The sequence below is a fragment of the Oncorhynchus tshawytscha genome, linkage group LG30 (assembly GCF_018296145.1).
Source record: "Oncorhynchus tshawytscha isolate Ot180627B linkage group LG30, Otsh_v2.0, whole genome shotgun sequence".
NCBI classification, from domain to species: Eukaryota; Metazoa; Chordata; class Actinopteri; order Salmoniformes; family Salmonidae; genus Oncorhynchus; species Oncorhynchus tshawytscha.
The window spans coordinates 9514666-9534719 of record NC_056458.1 but is presented as its reverse complement, the minus strand read 5'-3'; the positions used below and the strand labels follow the sequence as shown (position 1 = coordinate 9534719).

Below are 20054 nucleotides of genomic sequence, written 5' to 3'. Positions count from 1 at the left end.
CCTTCAATGTTATGTCATAATTACATAAGATTCTGGCAAATTAGGCGGCCCAAACTGTTGCATATACACTGACTCTGCGTCCAATGAATGCAAGAGAAGTGACAATTTCACCTGGTTAATAATGCCTGCTAACCTGGATTTCATTTAGCTAAATATGCAGGTTTAAAAATATATACTTCTGTGTATTGATTTTAAGAAAGGCATTGATGTTTATGGTTAGGTACACATTGGAGCAACGATACGCACAGCATCGATTAGATAAACTAGTAATATCAACCATGTGTAGTTAACTAGTGATTATGATTGATTGTTTTTTCTAAGATAAGTTTAATGCTAGCTAGCAACTTACCTTGGCTTACTGCATTCTCGTAACAGGCAGTCTCCTTGTGGAGTGCAATGTAATCAGGTGGTTAGAGCGTTGGACAAGTTAACTGTAAAGTTGCAAGATTGAATCCCCCGAGTTGACAAGGTAAAAATCTGTCGTTCTGCCCCTGAACGAGGCAGTTAACGCACCATTCCTAGACCGTCATTGAAAATAAGAATGTGTTCTTAACTGACTTGCCTAGTTAAATAAAGATTAAATAAAGGTGTAAAAAAAAACAACGGCCAAATTGGTTATGAAAAACTTAATCTGCCCTAATTAATCGGTCGACATCTAGTATGTACAATCTACAACAGAATGCAGCACATGACTGAAAAGATAACCAATTTGCTAGTTACAGCATCAGCACGTGCTCTGGAAAGACAGTGGAGGGTGGAAAGGCAGTTTGCCAATTAACTTACAACAGAATATCACCCGAACGATAACGAAGAGGTAGGTGAGAAGCCTGACCACGTAGACGGGGGTGAGAAGGTGATTGAAGCGTACTTCATGAACTGTAACCGAAAAAACAACAGGCATTTGGAAAGTTTGAGGTGAGGGAGAAAGTGTGGTGGAACAAGTATTGTTAGCATTGTTCAGTATCTTGCTAGCTGGTTTGAATTATCAGTTAGCTAGCCAGAGAAATGTTGAGCAACATTAGCCAACTTAACTGATCCAATTATTTAGTTTATGGTGTGAAAATTAGTTGGCTAATAAAGTCAGACAGCTAAAGTTAGCTAGCTAATGTTACATCAGATGAGTTAACATTTAGTAACCTAACCAATTCGCTATAGTATTAACTGGTATGCAACTCCTTGCCGTTTCTCGAGTTATAACGTGTTAGTTGCTTACTGGACCCTGGCAATCTGTGTGAAATGTTAACTAGCTAACAAACTACTATCTGTGAACTAATGTTTTCCCTCTACAGTATGTGGTTAATTTAATAGGAACACCACACACTTCCCTCTTTCCCTCTTCAATACAGTGGATAAAAGGGGTATGCAAGGTGCCTGAAAGAGATCAATTATGCCAGAAAAGGGTATCATGCTACATTGTACAGTAGAACAGCTGTCCACAGGCAGAAAGTGTATAAAGTACAGTGTAGCCCAAAGACAGTTTTTGTTGTGTTGAACTTGACCGTAACACGTGTGAATGAGGGGGGATTATAATTTTGTAAATCTGTGACTTTTATTTTTGCGCACATGTAGCCTTGTGCACTTGATTGATGTCTATTATAGTGGCCACTATAATAGAGCAAAAATAGAATGCCTGTTTGTTTCATTCTATTTCTACTTTAGAATGTTTTTTTCCCAAGTGCAATATTTAGATGTGTGTGTGTGTGTGGTCACAAGCGTTCTATTATAAAGGCTGTCATGGCTAACTGCAATATTAGTGTGTTTTTTTCTCAATCTTTCTTAATTTGCAGTAAAGTCTAGGCAACAAATAACATTTGATTGCTTTCTTTACATTTTTTTTTTTTAGCTATGTTCACATTAATCACTTATTTTACACACAGAGACTGATCATATTCTTTTGTTTAATTGGTTAAAACCTGCATTTCCCCCTAGCAGGGATTTTTTTTGCATGTTTCAGTGCAAAAAAACAGTGTCCCCTTTTTGGGCCCTCACTAGTTTACTACTTTGAAGTATTTTTACTGAAGTACTTTACACGACTGCGGTGGGGTTATGGTATGGGCAGGCATAAGCTACTGACAACGAACACAATTGCATTTTATCGATTGCAATTTGAATGCACAGAGATACCATGATGAGATCTGTGACCAACAGATGCATATCTGTATTCCCACTCGTGAAATTCAAAGATTTCAGCCTAATTCATTTATTTAAATTGACTGAATTCCTAATATGAACTGTAACTCAGTAAAATCTTTGAAATGTTGCGTTTCTTTTTGTACTGCGTGCGTGCATACATACACTGAAAAACACATCTAGCATTGCTTATTGTTGAAGTGCCATATTTATTTGAAAGAAGCATTTTAAGGACAAAGAATATGCTGGATCTTCTTGACTTGTGGTATAGGAATTATAATGTCCTTTTGTCCAGAGGACAACCTAAAGTAACTGTCTAGTTGACAATTGCAGACCCTGTAAAGTATCTCAGCAAATATCAACTTGTCTCAACCCAATGTAACCATGGTGACGTAGAAGATTGTTTTTATGAGCCTTCCGGACTCTGTGATTGAATGCGACAAAGTGAAAGCAGAGCCCTACAGTATCTGTACTTGGCTACTGCTGACTGAATAGCTGTAAAACTGCCTCAACCCCCACTTCCTCTTCGCTCTGTCCTCAGGCTTTTCTCATTGCTGCATTTCACTTTCACTTCAGTGGTGCTCTGTTCCCTGCTCCGGAATAGTGTCTCTCTTGCTACTACTCACATATCATCAATGGAAACCAAGCCCAAATTTTATTAGGCCTGTTCTAGTTCTCTTAATAGACTCATTTTGTTACATTCATCCATTGACGACTCAAAAAGGCTTTGCTTTCTCTTGCACAAGACTAAATTCAATGGTGTTGGCCCCGAACAGGCTCTGGCAACACAGTATGCAAGGATTATTTTGTCTTCCTCAAGAATTCTGCCTTATCTGTATTATTACCATTTGTTTTTAGAGGTGTTGTGATCAGTTCCTGTAGGTTTGATTGGAAGTGAACTTGTACCTGATGCGATTGATTTAGAATAACATCAGGTCAGATGGTTATGAAAGTGTCTCAGATTCATTACTCAGTCGCTTGGTTCCTGTCCTATTTTGGTGAGTGTCACGAACCGGCTCAAAGTTCGTAACAAAAAGGGAGACAACGTGGAGATAAGGAACAACATAATATATTTATTAACTGAAGTAAACTAAATACAGTTAACAATGGTGTGTGTGTAGTCAGTAACCAGTAGTGTAAGTGAGTGGTTTCATGCATAAATGTGATAATGAGGGGTTTTGAAAGGTGCCAAAGCAAACAAACAAAACGGGCACAAAAATGACACAACCCAAATCTATCAGTGTCTGCATGGAGAGAGTTCCCCCCCCCAGTGAATGGGGAAGAGGTGTATTTATCCCGGGACCATTTTGCTGACGACCCTCCCGGCTCCGCCCACACGGTTCCGCCCACCGACATCCTATTAAGGAAAATGAGCAAAGGTACAGAATACGGCAGACAGAGTGGGAGGGTCGTCACAGTGAGGTACACACGGGGTGTTTCTCAAAATACATACTACCGTACAAAACGGAGCACGGAGGTCTCTTTTCAAATGCGTACTTCGTTTGTACATATGTTGAAGCATGCATTGCTGCAAGCTTCAACGGAAAGTGTGCAGAGAAATACAGTACCAGTCAAAAGTTTGGATACCTAAACCCTGGAATGAGTTTCTTTATTTTTACTATTTTTTACATTGTAGAATAATAGTGAAGACATCAAAACTATGAAATGACACACATTGCATCATGTAGTAACCAAAAAAGTGTTAAAAAAATCACAATATATTTTATATTTGAGGTTCTTCAAGTAGCCAACCTTTGCCTTTGACAGCTTTCCACACTCTTGGCATTCCCTCATCCAGCTGAATGAGGTAGTCACCTGGAATGCATTTCAATTAACAGGTCTGTCTTGTTAAATTAAATTTATTGAATTGCTTTCCTTTAGCAGCTCAAATAAGTAAAGAGAAATGACAGTCCATTACTTTAAGACATGATCAGTCAATCCAGAATATTTCAAGAACTTTGAAAGTTTCAAGTGCAGTCGCAAAAACCGTGATGAAACTGGCTCTCATGAGGACCGCCACCGGAATGGAAGACCCAGAGTTACCTCTGAGGATCTGTTCATTAGAGTTAACTGCACCTCAGATTGCAGTCCAAATGAATGCTTCACAGAGTTCAAGTAACCGACATCTCAACATCAACTGTTCAGAGGAGACTTGAATCAGGTGTTCATGGTCGAATTGCTACAAAGAAACCACTACTAAAGGACACCAATAAGAAGAGACTTGCTTGGGCCAAGGAACACAAGCAATGAAGATTAGACAGGTGGACATATGTCCTTTGGTCTGATGAATCGAAATTTGTGATTTTTCGTTAAAACCGCCGTGTCTTTGACGCAGTGTAGGTGAACGAACAATCTCCACGTGTGGTTCCCACCGCGAAGCATGGAGGAGGTGGTGTGGGGGTGCTTTGCTGGTGACATTGTCAGTGATTTATTTAGAATTCAAGGCACACTTAACCAGCATGGCTATCACAGCATTCTGCAGCGATACGCCATCCCATCTGGTTTGTGCTTAGTCCCACTATCATTTGTTTTTCAACAGGACAATAACCCAACACACCTCCAGGCTGTGTAAGAGTTGTTGACCAAGAAGGAGAGTGATTGAGTGCTGCATCAGATGACTTGGCCTCCACAATCACCCGACCTCAACCCAATTGAGATGGATGAGTTGGACCGCAGAGGGAAGGAAAAGCAGCCAACAAGTGCTCAGCTTATGTGGGAACTCAGACTGTTGGAAAGCATTCCAGGTGAAGATGGTTGAGAGAATGCGAAAAGTGTGCAAAGCTGTCATCAAGGCAAATGCTAGCTGAGAATTATGAAAACTTTTGCTTTGTATATCTTGGTTCGTCTCTATTGCCATTGTCCTGGCTGGAAGAAGGTTCAGTGAATGGGAGGTGCAGCGTGAGGTAATGCAGTAGGAGGAGTGGGCATGCTTCTCAAATGAAATGTTTGATGCGCTCTCCACACTCTCATCCTCGGAGAATGTGCATGAGTGTGGAGCACTGTAGTATGCATATTGAGAAACACCCACGGTCTCTCTCTCCTCCCCATGGACTATATGGGGCATGGTCTCACTCAAACATCATTTCTGGGGTTTGTTTTAGTGTCATCAGTCATCGTATCCATAAGGATTTATAGTGCCTTCAGAAAGTATTCAGACCCCTTTTACTTTTGCCACATTTTGTGACGTTACAGCCTTATTCTAAAATGGCCGAAAATGATGAGAGAAAAAAACAATCTACACGCAATACCCCATAATGACAAAGCAAAAACGGAAATATAACATTTACACAAGTATTCCAACCCTTTACTCAGTGTATTTGGGGAGTTTCTCCCATTATTCTCGGTAGATGCTCTCAAGCTCTGTCAGGTTGGATGGGGAGCGTCGCTGGACAGCTATTTTCAGGTCTCTCCAGAGGTGTTCAAGTGCCAGGTTTCCTGCAGATCTGACGCTTGGCATTCAGGACAAAGAGTTCAATCTTGGTTTCTTCAGACCAGAGAATCTTGTTTCTCATGGTCTGAGTGGCCTTTAGATGCCTTTTGACAAACTCCAAGCGGCCTGTCATGTGCCTTTTACTGAGGAGTGGCTTCCATCTGGCCACTCTATCATAAAGGCCTGATTTTGGAGGTGTGCTGCAGAGATGGTTGTCCATCTGGAAGGTTCTCCCATCTCCACAGAGGAGCTCTGGAGCTCTATCAGGTTCCATTGGGTTCTTGGTCACTTCCCTGACCAAGGCTCTTCTTCCTGCTCAGTTTGGCTGGGCGGCCAGCTCTAGGAAGAGTCTTGGTGGTTCCAAACTGTGTTCTTGAGGACCTTAATTGCTGCAGGGATGTTTTTGTACCCTTCCTCACATTTATTGAAAATGAAACACTATCTACTTAGATATTCACACCCAGTGGTGGAAAAAGTACCCAATTTTCATACTTGAGTAAAAGTAAAGATACCTTAATAGAAAATGACTCAAGTTAGTGTCACCCAGTAAAATACTACTTGTGTAAAAGTATTTGGTTTAAAATATACTTAAGTATCAACAGTAAATGTAATCGCCAAAATATAGTTAAGTATTAAAAGTACAAGTATAAATCATTTCAAATTCCTTATATTAAGCAAAGCAGACAGCACCATTTTCTAGGTTTGTTTTTATTTACAGATAGCCAGGGGCACACTCCAACATTCAGACATCATTTACAAATGAAGCGTGTGTTTAGTGAGTCTGCCAGATCAGAGGCAGTAGAGATGACCAGGGATGTTCTCCTTATAAGTGTGTGAATTAGACCACATTTTCCTGTCCTGCTAAGCATTCAAAATGTAGCTAATACTTTTGGGTGTCAGGGAAAATGTCTGGAGTAAAAAGTAAATTTTCTTTAGGAATGTAGTGAAGTAAAATTTGTCAAGTAGTAAAGTACAGATACCCCACCCAAAAACTACTTAAGGAGTACTTTAAAGTATTTTTTACTTAAGTACTTTACACCACTGTTCACACTCCTGAGTCAATACATGTTAGAATTAGAATCACCTTGGCAGTGATTGTTATTGTTTGACCCTGCTTGTCATCTATGAACATTTGAACATCTTGGCCATGTTCTGTTATAATTTCCACCCAGCACAGCCAGAAGAGGACTGGCCACCCCTCATATGGTTGTTCCCCTCTTGGTTTCTTCCTAGGTTCCAGCCTTTCTAGGGAGTTTTTCCTAGCCACTGTGCTTCTACGCCTGCATTGCTTGCTGTTTGGGGTTTTAGGCTGGGTTTCTGTACAGCACTTTGAGATATCAGCTGATATAAGAAGGGCTTTATAAATACATTTGATTGATTACAGCTGTGAGTCTTTAAAGTCTAAAGAGCTTTGAACACCTGGATTGTACTATATATGCACATTCTTTTGAAAATTCTTCAAGCTCTGTCAAGTTGGTTGTTGAGCTTTGCTAGTCTTGCCATTTGATTTTGAGTCAAAACTGTATCTAGGCCACTCTGGAACATTCAATGTCTTCTTGGTAAGTAACTCTAGTGTATATTTGGGCTTGTGTTTTAGGTTATTGACCTGCTGAAAGTTGATTTGTCTCCCAGTGTCTGTTGGAAAGCAGACTGAACCAGGTTTTCCTCTAGGATTTTTTTATGTACTTAGCTCTATTCCGTTTATTTTTATTTAAAAAATTCCCTAGTCCTTGCCGATGACGAGCATACCAACAACATGATGCAGCCTCCACCATGCTTGAAAATGTGAAGTGTGGTACTCAGTGATGTGTTGGATTTGCCCCAAACATAACACTTTGTATTCATGACATAAAGTTAATTTCTTTGCCAAATGTTTAGCAATTTTACTTACATTTAAAAAAATTACTTAGGCAAGTCAGTTGAGAACAAAATCTTATTTACAATGACGGCCTACCACGGCCAAACCCTAATTACGTTGGGCCAATTGTGCACCACCCTATGGGACTTCCAATCACGGCCTGTTGTGATACAGCCTGGAAACAAACCAGAGTCTGTGGTGACGCCTCTAGCACTGAGATACAGTGCCTTAGACCACTGCGCCACTCAGGAGCCGTATAGTGCCTTATTGCAAACAGGATGAATGTTTAGGAATATTTTTTTAGTCTGTACAGGCTTCCTATTTACTCTGTTGTTTAGGTTAGTATTGTGGAGTAACTACAATGTTGATCCATCCTGTTTCTTCCTGTCTTAGCCATTAAACTGTAACTGTTTTAAAGTCACCATTGTGTCATGGTGAAATCCCTGAGCGCTTTCCTTCCTCTCCGGCTACTGAGTTAGGAAGGACGCCTGTATCATTGTAGTGACTGGATGTACTGATACACAATCCAAAATATTTAACTTTACTATGATGCAAGGGATATTACATTTCTGCTTTTTTTTTTTTTTTACCCATCTTCCAATAGGTACCCTTCTTTGCGAGGCATTGAAAACCTCCCTGGTCTTTGTGGTTGAAATTCACTGCTCGACTAAGGGACCTTACAATTTTCTGTATGTGTGGGGTACAGAGAATAGGTAGTCAATAAAAATGTGTTAAATACTATTGCACACAGTGAGTCCATGCTACTGTCACAAACCAGCTTGTAGCCTGTAACAAAAAGGAGAAAACGTGGAGATAACTTTAGTTCATAAATACATTTGTTTAACTATAAACAAGTAACAATGGGGTGTGTAGTCAGTGGTTGCGTGCATAGATGTGATAATGGTGTTGAGAGGTGCCAAAGCAAACACACAAAACAGCTACAAAAAGGCCATAACCAAATTCCAACAGTGAGTCTCCTCAATGAATGAGGGAAAGGTGTATTTATCCCCAGGACACACCCGAGCCCAGGTGTGTCCCATTTCGCTGATGAGCCTCCCAGCTACGCCCACCGACCTCCTAATAAGGAAAACAAGAGCAAAGAGAGAATTCGGCAGACAGTGGGAGGGTCGTCACACTACTTATTAAGTGACTTGTTAAGTAAATTTGTACTCCTGAATTTATTTAGGCATGCCACAACGACAGGGTTGAATACTTACCGACTCGAGGCATTTCAGCATTTAATTTTTAATACATTTGTAAAAGTTTCTAAAAACATAATTCCACTTTTGATATTATGGGGTTGTGTGTGTGTGTGCATGTGTAGGCCAGTGACAATCTCAATTTAGTAAGTTTTAAATTAATTCTGTTACACAAAATGTGGAAAAAGTCAAGTGGTGTGAATACTTTCTGAAGGCACTGTATACTTTATTTCTAATTAAGTTATTAATAGTTAAACAAAGCAAACATGGTGGTAAATAACCAGACCGTACAACACATTCTGCTAGTTCAGTTCACAATTTAAATGTAGTTTTATTTCTTGAAGGTTGTTAATCTGTGGCGTCCAGTTTGGACCGATTTAAAAAAAAAAATATATATATATATTTTTAAATCTGATATTTCTGATACGCAATAAGCATTTAGAATTGTTTTAGTTCATTCAGAAGATTTGCCTTATTAGGAAGTAAATGCACCCTTTGAATGTCTCAAGTCAAGGATTCCAGCCATGCTGTCAACTGTAATTCATGTATAGGAGGGGGAATTGAACAGTGAAGACCAAGGATACTTACGTAACTAAGGCCTCATAATGTGACTTTGGCCTTGTTCAGTACACTTGAGTTCCCTTAACCTGTTCTTGGTCTGTGGCCACCAATTCCTACCTCCTTTTATTGTGGTCTGGCAGGCAGGCAGGGTTTGTGTTGGCCCAGTAACCACAGCAGCACGTGACCGGCAACTCTCAGGAACCCCTGACTGAGGCTCCACACGTGACCGGCAACTCTCAGGAACCCCTGACTGAGGCTCCACACACACACACCCGTCTGTCTGTGCAGGCTAGAGGAGAGTTCTGTGTCTACGCTACAGACACAGTCATCTATAAGGTCATAACCGATCACCTAGGGCAGTGGTATTCTAACTTTTTTTAGCAGGGACCCCATTTTCTTGTCCCCACAAGAATTTCTCCCGACCCCACCTCAAATCTAATGACAAATTTAGATTTTTACATCAACAAATGACCTTCAATTCATTACATTTTAATCTCTTAACAAAATGAAACGAGACCAATAAATATGTGTACTCAGTTATTTTTTTCTTATCTTTCTCAAAAACCTTTGTCCCATACAATCTGTGCTTTTTAATTATTTCTTTCAACAACCAAAAAAATCTAAAGTTTCCCCGACTTTAAATACCACTGATCTACGGTCATAGTGTTTACTATCGTTCTTTCCTCCTAGATGTAAATGCATTAAAGAAGTCACCATATGGACAGGAATTGATTGCATTCAGTGTAAAGAATAGCTTCGTTATGTGATTAACTCTTAAGACCATGCAGCCCTGCAGCAGCATGGATTATTACTGCTGGTCTAGAGAGTGTGTATACCCTGTGGGTTTCCTTTACATACACCACCTTTCCTCTCCAGCCACAATCTCACTCACACATTTTTTTACTGTTAAGGCTAGCTGGCCATTTTACAGAGCTGTTACAGTCTGATGCCTATGGGAATGGTTCTCTTGTTTTTTTTTCTTTGACAGAAATTAGCCTAACTGAAACCAGAACGGCACTTTTATTCAGACTAATCGCCGGCCATGTTTTGATTACAATTGTGCTGTCAAACTTTTCCGTAGCCAAACAATGTCAATTGCAAGAGCAGGACATTGTTTAACATTCAATGTAGTAAGGCGAACACTCATGTATGTGTGTGTATGCTGAAATGAAGCTGATGTAGATGCTGAACACTTATCTGTTCTGTTTGTCTGTGTTCAGCTTCCGTTTGAGAAGGAGGTCTACTACATTCAGCATTCCATGCTCTACCTGGTGCCGGTATACCTCTTCAGGAAAGGAGGTATGTTCCACCTTTTGCACTTATGAAATTCTGTGAAATTCTCTGTCGCCATTCCATGGGTGCTTCACTAGAAATGAAACCATCTCGAGTTATTCATCACTGCTAGCTTAACTCAACCAATCGAAACCCTTCTCCCAGTTGTGAGATTGTTGCACTGACAGAGGCGGAGACCTGGGGAAAACTGACAGACTGCCATCTAGTGTAGAGATGACATTCTTGCAACCAGTTTCAAGTTTAATGGTCACATACATAAGAACATTGAAATGCCTTTCTTGCAACCTATAAACACAACAATGCAGTAATCAATAACAGTAAGTTAAGGTAGAACAAAAACACACTAAAAAAAATAGAACACGAGAAAGTATATATATATTTTCTTTACTCAACTAGGCAAGTCAGTTAAGAACAAATTCTTATTTTCAATGATGGCCTAGGAACAGTGGGTTAACTGCCTGTTCAGGGGCAGAACGACAGATTTGTACCTTGTCAGCTCGGGGGTTTGAACTTGCAACCTTCTGGTTACTCGTCCAACGCTCTAACCACTAGGCTACCCTGCCGCACCAATTAAGCATACTTCATACAGGGTCAGTTCCAGTACAGGATAGAAACGGTTGAGGAGCCTGTTAGTGTCAGATTTGATATACTGGTATCGTTTGCTGTGCTGAAGCAGAGAGAACAGTCTATGGCTTGAGTGGCTGGAGATTTTCCCGACATTCCTTTCACACCGCCTGATATAGAGGTCCTGGATGGCAGGGAGCTTGGTCCCAGTGATGTACTGGACTGGCCGCACCACCCTCTAGCACCATGTAATTGAGGGCGGTGATATTGCCACACCAAGCAGTGATGCAGCCAGTCAAGATGCTCTCAATGGTACCGCTGTAGAACCTTTTTGAGGATTTGAGGGCCCATGCCAAACCTGTTCAACCTGCCTTCACGGCCGTGCGTATGTCAGCTCCTCGGTCTTACTGAGGGAGAGGTTGTTGTTCCAACACCACACTGACAGGTCACTGACCTACCTCCCTGTAGGCTGTGTCATCATCGCTGGTGATCAGCCCTACCACCTTTGTGTAGTCAGCAAACTTGATGTTGGAGTCATGTGTGGCCACACAATCATGGGTGAACGGGGAGTACAGGAGGGGACTAAGCACACACCCCTGTGGGGCCCCAGGTGTTGAGGATCAGCATGGCGGAGGTGTTGTTGCCTACCTTCACTACCTGGGGTCGGCCCGGAAGTGCAATTGGATCTGTTTGGTGGGTATGCAAATTCAAATCAAATTGCATTTGTCACATGCGCCAAATACAACAATGAAATGCGACAACAGTGAAATGCTTACTTACAAGCCCTTAACCAACAATGCAGTTAAGAAAAATAAGTGTTAAGTAAAAAATAGAGAAGTAACAAATATTTAAAGGGCAGCAGTAAAATAAAGGTAACGAGGCTTATACAGGGGTACCAGTACAGCGTCATTGCGTGGGGGCACCAGTTAGTTGAGGTAATTGAGGTAAAATGTGTATGTAGGTAAAGTGACTATGCATGGATAATAAACAGAGTAGCAGCAGTGTAAAAGAAATGGGCGGGGGGGGGCAATGCAAATAGTCTGGGTAGCCATTTGATTAGCTGTTTAGTAGTCTTAAGGCTTGGGGGTAGAAGCTGTTAAGAAGCCTTTTGGACCTAGACTTAGCGCTCCGGTACCGCTTGCTGTGCGGTAGGAGAGAGAACAGTCTGACTAGGGTGGCTGGAGTCTTTTTTTTTTTTAGGGCCATTTTTAGGGCCTTCCTCTGACACCGCCTGGTATAGAGATCCTGGATGGCAGCTTGGCCCCAGTGATGTACTGGGGTGTACGCTCTACTCCCTGGAGTGGGTCTAGGGTGTCTGGGATGATGGAGTTGTGTGCCATAACCAGCCTCTCAAAGCACTTTGTGATTACAAATGTGAGTGCTACAGGCCGGTAGTCATTGTGGCACAAAGCCTTAAAGTTCTTGGGAACAGGAACGATGGTGGTAAGCTTAACATGTGGAGATTAGACTGGAACAAGGAGAGGTTGAAATGACAGTGAATATGCCTGCCAGCTTGCTGTTCTGTGCATGGCCTCAACACCCATGTTGACATTCCATCATTTAAAAAAAAAGATGTTTAACATCCAAAGCAGAACATGTAATACGGTTATGAAAAAGAGTAATCATTGTGGCCTATACTGTTCAAATTAGCTCCCCAACTGACAACAAAAGTCTGGACTACAATTTGAACGAAGATAATTGAATGAGCTCTCGATCTGTGATTTACTATTTCTCTCCAATACAGACAGTTAACTGCTTAAAATGTGACCACTTTAAAGAAAATCGACAAGATCACGAACACCCTGGCTCCTAACAAATTCACACCAGTTTGGAACAACCGAGTCCGTATCATGTCATAGCAGTTTCAATGTGTTGTAGATGTATAAATGAAAAGTTGCTTTCCAAAGAGCTGGGTGGAGGTGAGCTAAACAACACAACTACAGTGCAACCAATCCCATAGCTGTACTGTAGAGGAGTTCACAGTACGTTATGACTTCATGTTGCCTGGTGGCAACATCTGTATTTGATAGGATACTGCTCTGTCAATTATACAGTGGAATTTGTGAGTCACGCTGCCCCGAGTCCCAAAAGCGGGGAGGGGAACTCCATGTCTATGCATTCTGCTCCAATGGCTGATGTGAAATGGCAGTGAGACAAAGAGAGAGCTCAGAGTCCTAGCCAAGCTCATGATGACTTGGTGATAAGGAATCTCTGTGTATCTGGGTGTCTACTGGCTCTCTGTGCATTGTGATGGTAGAGTGCTATCTAGTCCACTGGGCTTTGGGTTGAGAGCAAGCGAGGGAACAATGAATGGAGGGCTTGTTCCCTCAGCTCCCCTCTCCACCCTTCCACTCTGTTCCTGGCTCTGTGCTGCTGGGCTGTCTCTCTCTGGCCCGGACTTAATTGACTCTGTCTCCACTAGAGCACAGGGGTGGAAAAATGCCTCAACACATGGACCTGTTTTCAATCAATCCTCTGTTGGAGACACCCACAGGCTCAGAGAGAGGAGGAGGGTTACATGGGGATCTAGGGGTAGGAAGGGCCTCATGAATGCAAAGGCTCCATGTGATTATGCTTGTGAAACAGCAAACAAGCTCGACACCACCATCCCTAGTCAGCACCGGTTTTGAACGAAGTGGGAAAGCATGGTCTCTTGAAGAAAAATATCCACTGCCAGCTGTTGTCTTTGAAGGGGGAGTAAGAATACCAATAGTGATTCATCTCCCTGCCAATAAACTGAAAGCAAATCCATAACAGGATCTTCTGCTCTGTTTTTTTGTATAATGTTCATACATTGTCTATTCTCTCCCACTGCAGGTGTGTACAAGCCGGAGCCCTTAGGGGACATGTGGTGGGCTATCCTCTCCACTGGCATCTTGTTCCTCTATCACTTCCTGTTCCTGCAGGGCCTGGGCCTGGTAAGAGACTAATTGAGGGAGCCCTCTACTGGACACTTGGTGAAACGACTCCCCTCGCTCTTAAAGGAGAGGCCAGTAACATGAGGCACATGACACAGAAATACAGGATGTTGACAAGATTTGTACCCTATAGACATAGATCATATATTGATGCTAGGGAGGTTAACCATTAAATGTTTATCCGCCGAAAGTACATTTGACTGGTCGTGTTTACCTCTATAGGGAAATGTACATAATTTAGTGGAATTAAATGAACGCGTGTGTATTGTCTTTAGTCGTCATGTATTTTATCACATGCGCACAGCATACAGAGTTTAGTTTGAGGATTGGATTGGCCCATCACTTGTCTGAGGTACCACAGACCTCTTCTGCACAAGACATAACAATTCTAAATGCAATTGCGTGTTAACTACTTTGATGGTCACGATTTTAAGAGCTACTATTTCTCAATCTCAACTCGTATTTAAAGCGCGCCTCCCATTCTCCATTCGAGTGCATAGGCTATACTCAGCGGTAGGCTATAGTCAGCGGCGCGTCACCCACCACTTTACCATGGGTCTAATTGTTTGGAACCTGAACGTTTTAATTTACTTCAAATAATGAGGAATGTCTTACCTTGCTTCAAAGTAACGTAGCCAAAATCCAACCATAGAAATTTGGAAGCAATTATTTTATAAAGACTTCCTTATGCCATTTAATCAAATCAAATGTATTTATATAGCCCTTCGTACATCAGCTGATATCTCAAAGTGCTGTACAGAAACCCAGCCTAAAACCCCAAACAGCAACCAATGCAGGTGTAGAAGCACGGTGGCTAGAAAAACTCCCTAGAAAGGCCAAAACCTAGGAAGAAACCTAGAGAGGAACCAGGCTATGTGGGGTGGCCAGTCCTCTTCTGGCTGTGCCGGGTGGAGATTATAACAGAACATGGCCAAGATGTTCAAATGTTCATAAATGACCAGCATGGTCAAATAATAATAATCACAGGCAGAACAGTTGAAACTGGAGCAGCAGCACGGCCAGGTGGACAGGGGACAGCAAGGAGTCATCATGTCAGGTAGTCCTGAGGCATGGTCCTAGGGCTCAGGTCCTCCGAGAGGGAGAAAGAGGGAATTAGAGAGGGCATACTTAACTTCACACAGGACACCGGATAGGACAGGAGAAGTACTCCAGATATAACAAACTGACCCTAGCCCCCCGACACACAAACTACTGCAGCATAAATACTGGAGGACACCCCCGAACAGGGCCAAACAGGAAGGATATAACCCCACCCACTTTGCCAAAGCACAGCCCCCACACCACTAGAGGGATATCTTCAACCACCAACTTACCATCCTGAGACAAGGCCGAGTATAGCCCACAAAGATCTCCGCCACGGCACAACCCAAGGGGGGGTGCCAACCCAGACAGGAAGATCAAATCAGTGACTCAACCCACTCAAGTGACGCACCCCTCCTAGGGACGGTATGAAAGGGCCCTAGTAAGCCAGTGACTCAGCCCCTGTAATAGGGTTAGAGGCAGAGAATCCCAGGGGAAAGAGGGGAACCGGCCAGGCAGAGACAGCAAGGGCGGTTCGTTGCTCCAGAGCCTTTCCATTCACCTTCCTACTCCTGGGCCAGACTACACTCAATCATATGACCCACTGAAGAGATGAGTCTTCAGTAAAGACTTAAAGGTTGAGACCGAGTTTGTGTCTCTTACATGGGTAGGCAGACCGTTCCATAAAAATGGAGCTCTATAGGACAAAGCCCTGCCTCCAGCTGTTTGCTTAGAAATTCTAGGGACAATTAGGAGGCCTGCGTCTTGTGACCGTAGCGTACATGTAGGTATGTACGGCAGGACCAAATCAGAGAGAGAGGTAGGAGGAAGCCCATGTAATGCTTTGTAGGTTAGTGAAAAAAAAGTGAAAATCAGCCCTTGCCTTGACAGGAAGCCAGTGTAGGGAGGCTAGCACTGGAGTAATATGATCACATTTTTTGGTTGTAGTCAGGATTCTAGCAGCCGTATTTAGCACTAACTGAAGTTTATTTAGTGCTTTATCCGGGTAGCCGGAAAGTAGAGCATTGCAGTAGTCTAACCAGCTTTTCTCTCCCTGTTCTATTGGTTTTCATATCAACTTTCTTCGGTTGTCCAGAAGCGAAAGGCACAATCCTAGTTATTTATTTTCGATCTGTCACATGGAACCACTCGCATTAGTTAAATAAAGGTTCAATTAAAAAACAAAAATAATAATTAGATGCGCCGTTTAGAACTGTGTTTCCCGCAAATTGCATTTTGGTAAATGTTTGAAAATGACGTTTTATTAGCTGCTTCGTTACAGCCGTTGCATGTTCAATAACAGGCCATTAACATGCAAGATCCACAAACAGCAGTTCAGTCTATTGAAGGCAAAACAAAGCTTAAAGCTCTTAATGGAAAAATGTATATTCCTTGTATACATCCATAGTCTTTTTTTGTTGGTCATGTCATTTTACTCTTTGGACATTTTTATACCGTTTGTTGACAAGTTAACTAGGGTCGGTTAGTCGGCAGCAGAATCGACCAAATTGTGCATCGCGAATTGATACAGCATTGTACAGGACACAGGAAGTGAAGTAAGATAAAAACAGAATGTGCATGACAGCTATTTTAATAGGATTCGACATAAACATGATGCTGGATGGATACAGGATCTGGATAGAGAATTTGAGTAAAGATAGTGCCTTCAGAAAGTATTTACAGACTTTTTCCTCCCAAAAATGTTACCCAGCCTGAATTTAAAATGGATTCAATTGAGATTTTTGTGTCACTGGCCTAAACACACTACCCCGTATTGTCAAAGTGAAATTATGTTTAGACATTTTTACAAATTAATAAAGAATGAAAAGCTGAAATGTCTTGAGTCAATAAGTTCAGGAGTAGAAATGTGCTTAACAAGTCACAAGTTGCATGGACGTGGAATAATAGTGTTTAACATGATTTTTGAATGACTACCTCATCTCTTTACCCCACACATACAATTATCTGTAAGGTCCTTCAGTTGAGCAGTGCATTTCAAGTACAGATTCAACCGCAAAGAAGGGCACCTATTGATAGATGGGTACAAAAACAAAACGGACATTGGATATCCATCTGAGCATGGTGAAGTTATTAATTACACTTTGGATGGTGTATCAATACACCCAGTCACTACAAAGATACAGGTGTCCTTCCTAACTCCGTTGCCAGAGAGGAAGGAAACTACTCAGGGATTTCAACATGAGGCCAACGGTGACTTTAAAACAGTTACAGTTTAATGGCTGTGATAGGAGACACGTCACTAAGTACCACTCTTCATATTTTCAGGCATGGTGGTGGCTGCATCATGTTATGGGTATGCATGTCATTAGCAAGAACTAGGGAGTTTTTTATGATAAAAATAAACGGAATAGAGCTAAGCACACAAAATTCTAGAGGAAAACCTTGTTCGATCTGCTTTCAAACAGACACTGGGAGACAAATTCAGCTTTCAGCAGGACAATAACCTAAAACACAAGGCCAAATATACTGGAGTTACTTACCAAGACGGCATTGAATGTTCCTGAGTGCCCTAGTTAGTTTTGATTTAAATCGTCTTGAAAATATATGGCAAGGCTTGAAAATGGCTGTTGAACAATGATCAACAACTAACTTCAAAGAGCTTGAAGAATTTTTAAAAAGAATGTGCAAATATTGTACAATCCAGGTGTGCAAAGCTCTTAGACTTACCCAGAAGACTCACAGCTGTAATTGCTGTCAAAGGTGATTCTAACATGTATTGACTCAGGGGTGTGAATACTTGTGTACATTTCTAAAACATTTTTGTCATTATGAGGTATTGTGTGTAGATGGGTTAAATCTATTTAATCTATTTTGAATTACGTCTGTCACACAAAGTGGAGTAAGTCAAGGGGTGTAAATATTTCTGAAGGCCCTGTACATGACAAACCTAGCATGTCTAATGAGCTGCGTGACACAGCTGACTGCTCTTCTCTCTTATAGCCTGACTGAAGTTACAAATGAAACAAACACCAAGCAAGGGCTCTGTGTTTCTGCTAGCTAGTCTCTCACTTCTCTTTTTCTCTCCATCTTCCCAGATGACCGAGGTCAACCTGAATAACATGTTGTGTCCAGCGGTGTCTGACCCATTTTACGGGCCTTGGTACCGGGTTTGGGCTGCGGGTCACCAGACCCTGCTGACCCTGGTCCATGGGAAGGCCCTGACCCTCTTCTCTTACCACACCGGCCCCACCTGCAGGTACCTGCTGGACACCGCAAGACTTCGCAGCAAGGTCGACTGAACAGACCGACACAGACTCACACGGACGTAGCCTTTTTAAATCCAATGCCTGTTCTTACGTTGGGATTTTCTATCAACATTTTTAATGCATCTTGTACGACTTACCTTTTTTTTACTGTAAAGAATTAGGCATTTCAGGGTAAATTAAACAAAGTTATGTTTGTGTTAGGGATGGCTTACATTGTTTGCATGCACACATGATGGGAAGACTGCTGGAGTTGGTAGTAATTGGTGTGTGGCTGGCCAGGGGAAATTAGCTTTTTCTTTTGTCTTGGTCAGATTTCCTGAACCTGAGTTACTCATGTTTCTAAAAGTTACTCTTTTTTTTATTTCTAAAGTTGCCTTTTGTAGTTATGTTCAGAAAAATGGGGCTAGCCTACATATCACTGAATTGTCATTGTTACCTTAAACTCTTCATTTGTGCTTGCTATGACAGTTGGCCCAGGTATGGGTCAAGTTGCCATTTTGTGTTTGTATTTAAGATAACGTTATCTTTGACATGTTTAATCCATTGTAAAAGCCATCACTTTGTGATATTTTGTTTGTTAGAAGAGTAACGGTTGTGATGCATTTGTCTCTGTCATATCTGTGGTCACAGCCTCTGCTGACAAGGAGAAACCTGTTCCTCACATCTTTGCTGGATCAAGTGGTATAAATGAGAGGGCTCCTGCATCTTTGTCCCATCTCTCCATCACTGATTTTACTAAACTGCAGAGGTGAAAGAGAATGTAAGAGGCCTTTTTACAGACAAGTGTTTGTCCTGTTGGATCATTATGGATGAGGGGAAATTACAGGAAGGTATCTTGATGTACAGTGCCTTTAAAGTATTCAGACCCCTTGACTTTTTCCAAATGTTAGCTTACAGCCTTATTCTAAAATTGATGGGAAAAAAACATGTAATACACACACAATACCCCACAATGACCAAGCAAAAACAGGTTTTTAGAAATTCTTGCAAAGTTATGAAATAAACAAATACCTACAGTGCCTTCTGAAAGTATTCAGAGCCCTTACATTCAAACCCTTTACTCAGTACTTTGTTGAAGCACCTTAGGCAGTAATTACAGCCTCAAGCCTTAAAGGGTATATTGCCACAAGCTAGGCACACCCGTATTTGGGGAGTTTTTCCCCATTCTTCTCTGCAGTTGTTTGATCGGGTAAAAATCTGTGCTCTGGCTGGGCCACTCAAGGACATTCTGAGACTTGCCCTGAAGCTACTCCTGTGTTGTCTTGGCGGTGTGCTTAAGGTTGTTGTCCTGTTGGAAGGTGAACCTTCGCCCCAGTCTAAGGTCCTGAGCGCTCTGGAGCAGGTTGTCATCTGTACTTTGCTCCGTTCATCTTTCCCTCGATCCTGACTAGTCTCCCAGACCCTACTGCTGAAAAACATCCCCATAGCATGATGCTGCCACTACCATGCTTCACTGTAGGGAGGGTGCCAGGTTTCCTCCAGATGTGACACTTGGCATTCAGGCCAAAGAGTTCAATCTTGTTTTCATCAGACCAGAGAATCTTGTTTCTCTTGGTCTGAGTGTCCTTTAGGTGTCTTTTTGCAAACTCCAAGCGGGCTGTCATGTGCCTTTTACTAAGGAGTGGCTTCCGCCTGGCCACTCTACCATGAAAGCCTGATTTGGTGGAGTGTTGCAGAGATGGTTGTCCTTCTGGAAGGTTCTCCCATCTCCACAGTGGAGCTCACGGCTTGGTTTTTGCTCTGACATGCAGTTAATGTGGGACCTTTTTTATATAGACAAGTGTGTGCCTTTCCAAATCATGTCCAATCAATTGAATTTATCACAGGTGGACT

The 20054-nt window shown here is 41.9% G+C and overlaps 1 protein-coding gene across 1 annotated transcript in view; it reads left to right on the top strand.

Annotated features, from left to right (window-relative positions):
- The window catches only part of LOC112228794 (transmembrane protein 164), a 50414-nt gene extending 31762 nt beyond the window's left edge, over positions 1-18652 (top strand). The window contains exons 4-6 of the mRNA XM_024394437.2: positions 10399-10477; positions 13853-13953; positions 18051-18652. Of these exons, the coding sequence (XP_024250205.1) occupies positions 10399-10477; positions 13853-13953; positions 18051-18254 (384 nt within the window). The 3' untranslated portion in view covers positions 18255-18652. The remainder of the gene's footprint in view (positions 1-10398; positions 10478-13852; positions 13954-18050) is intronic.
- The last annotated feature ends 1402 nt before the right edge of the window (positions 18653-20054 follow it).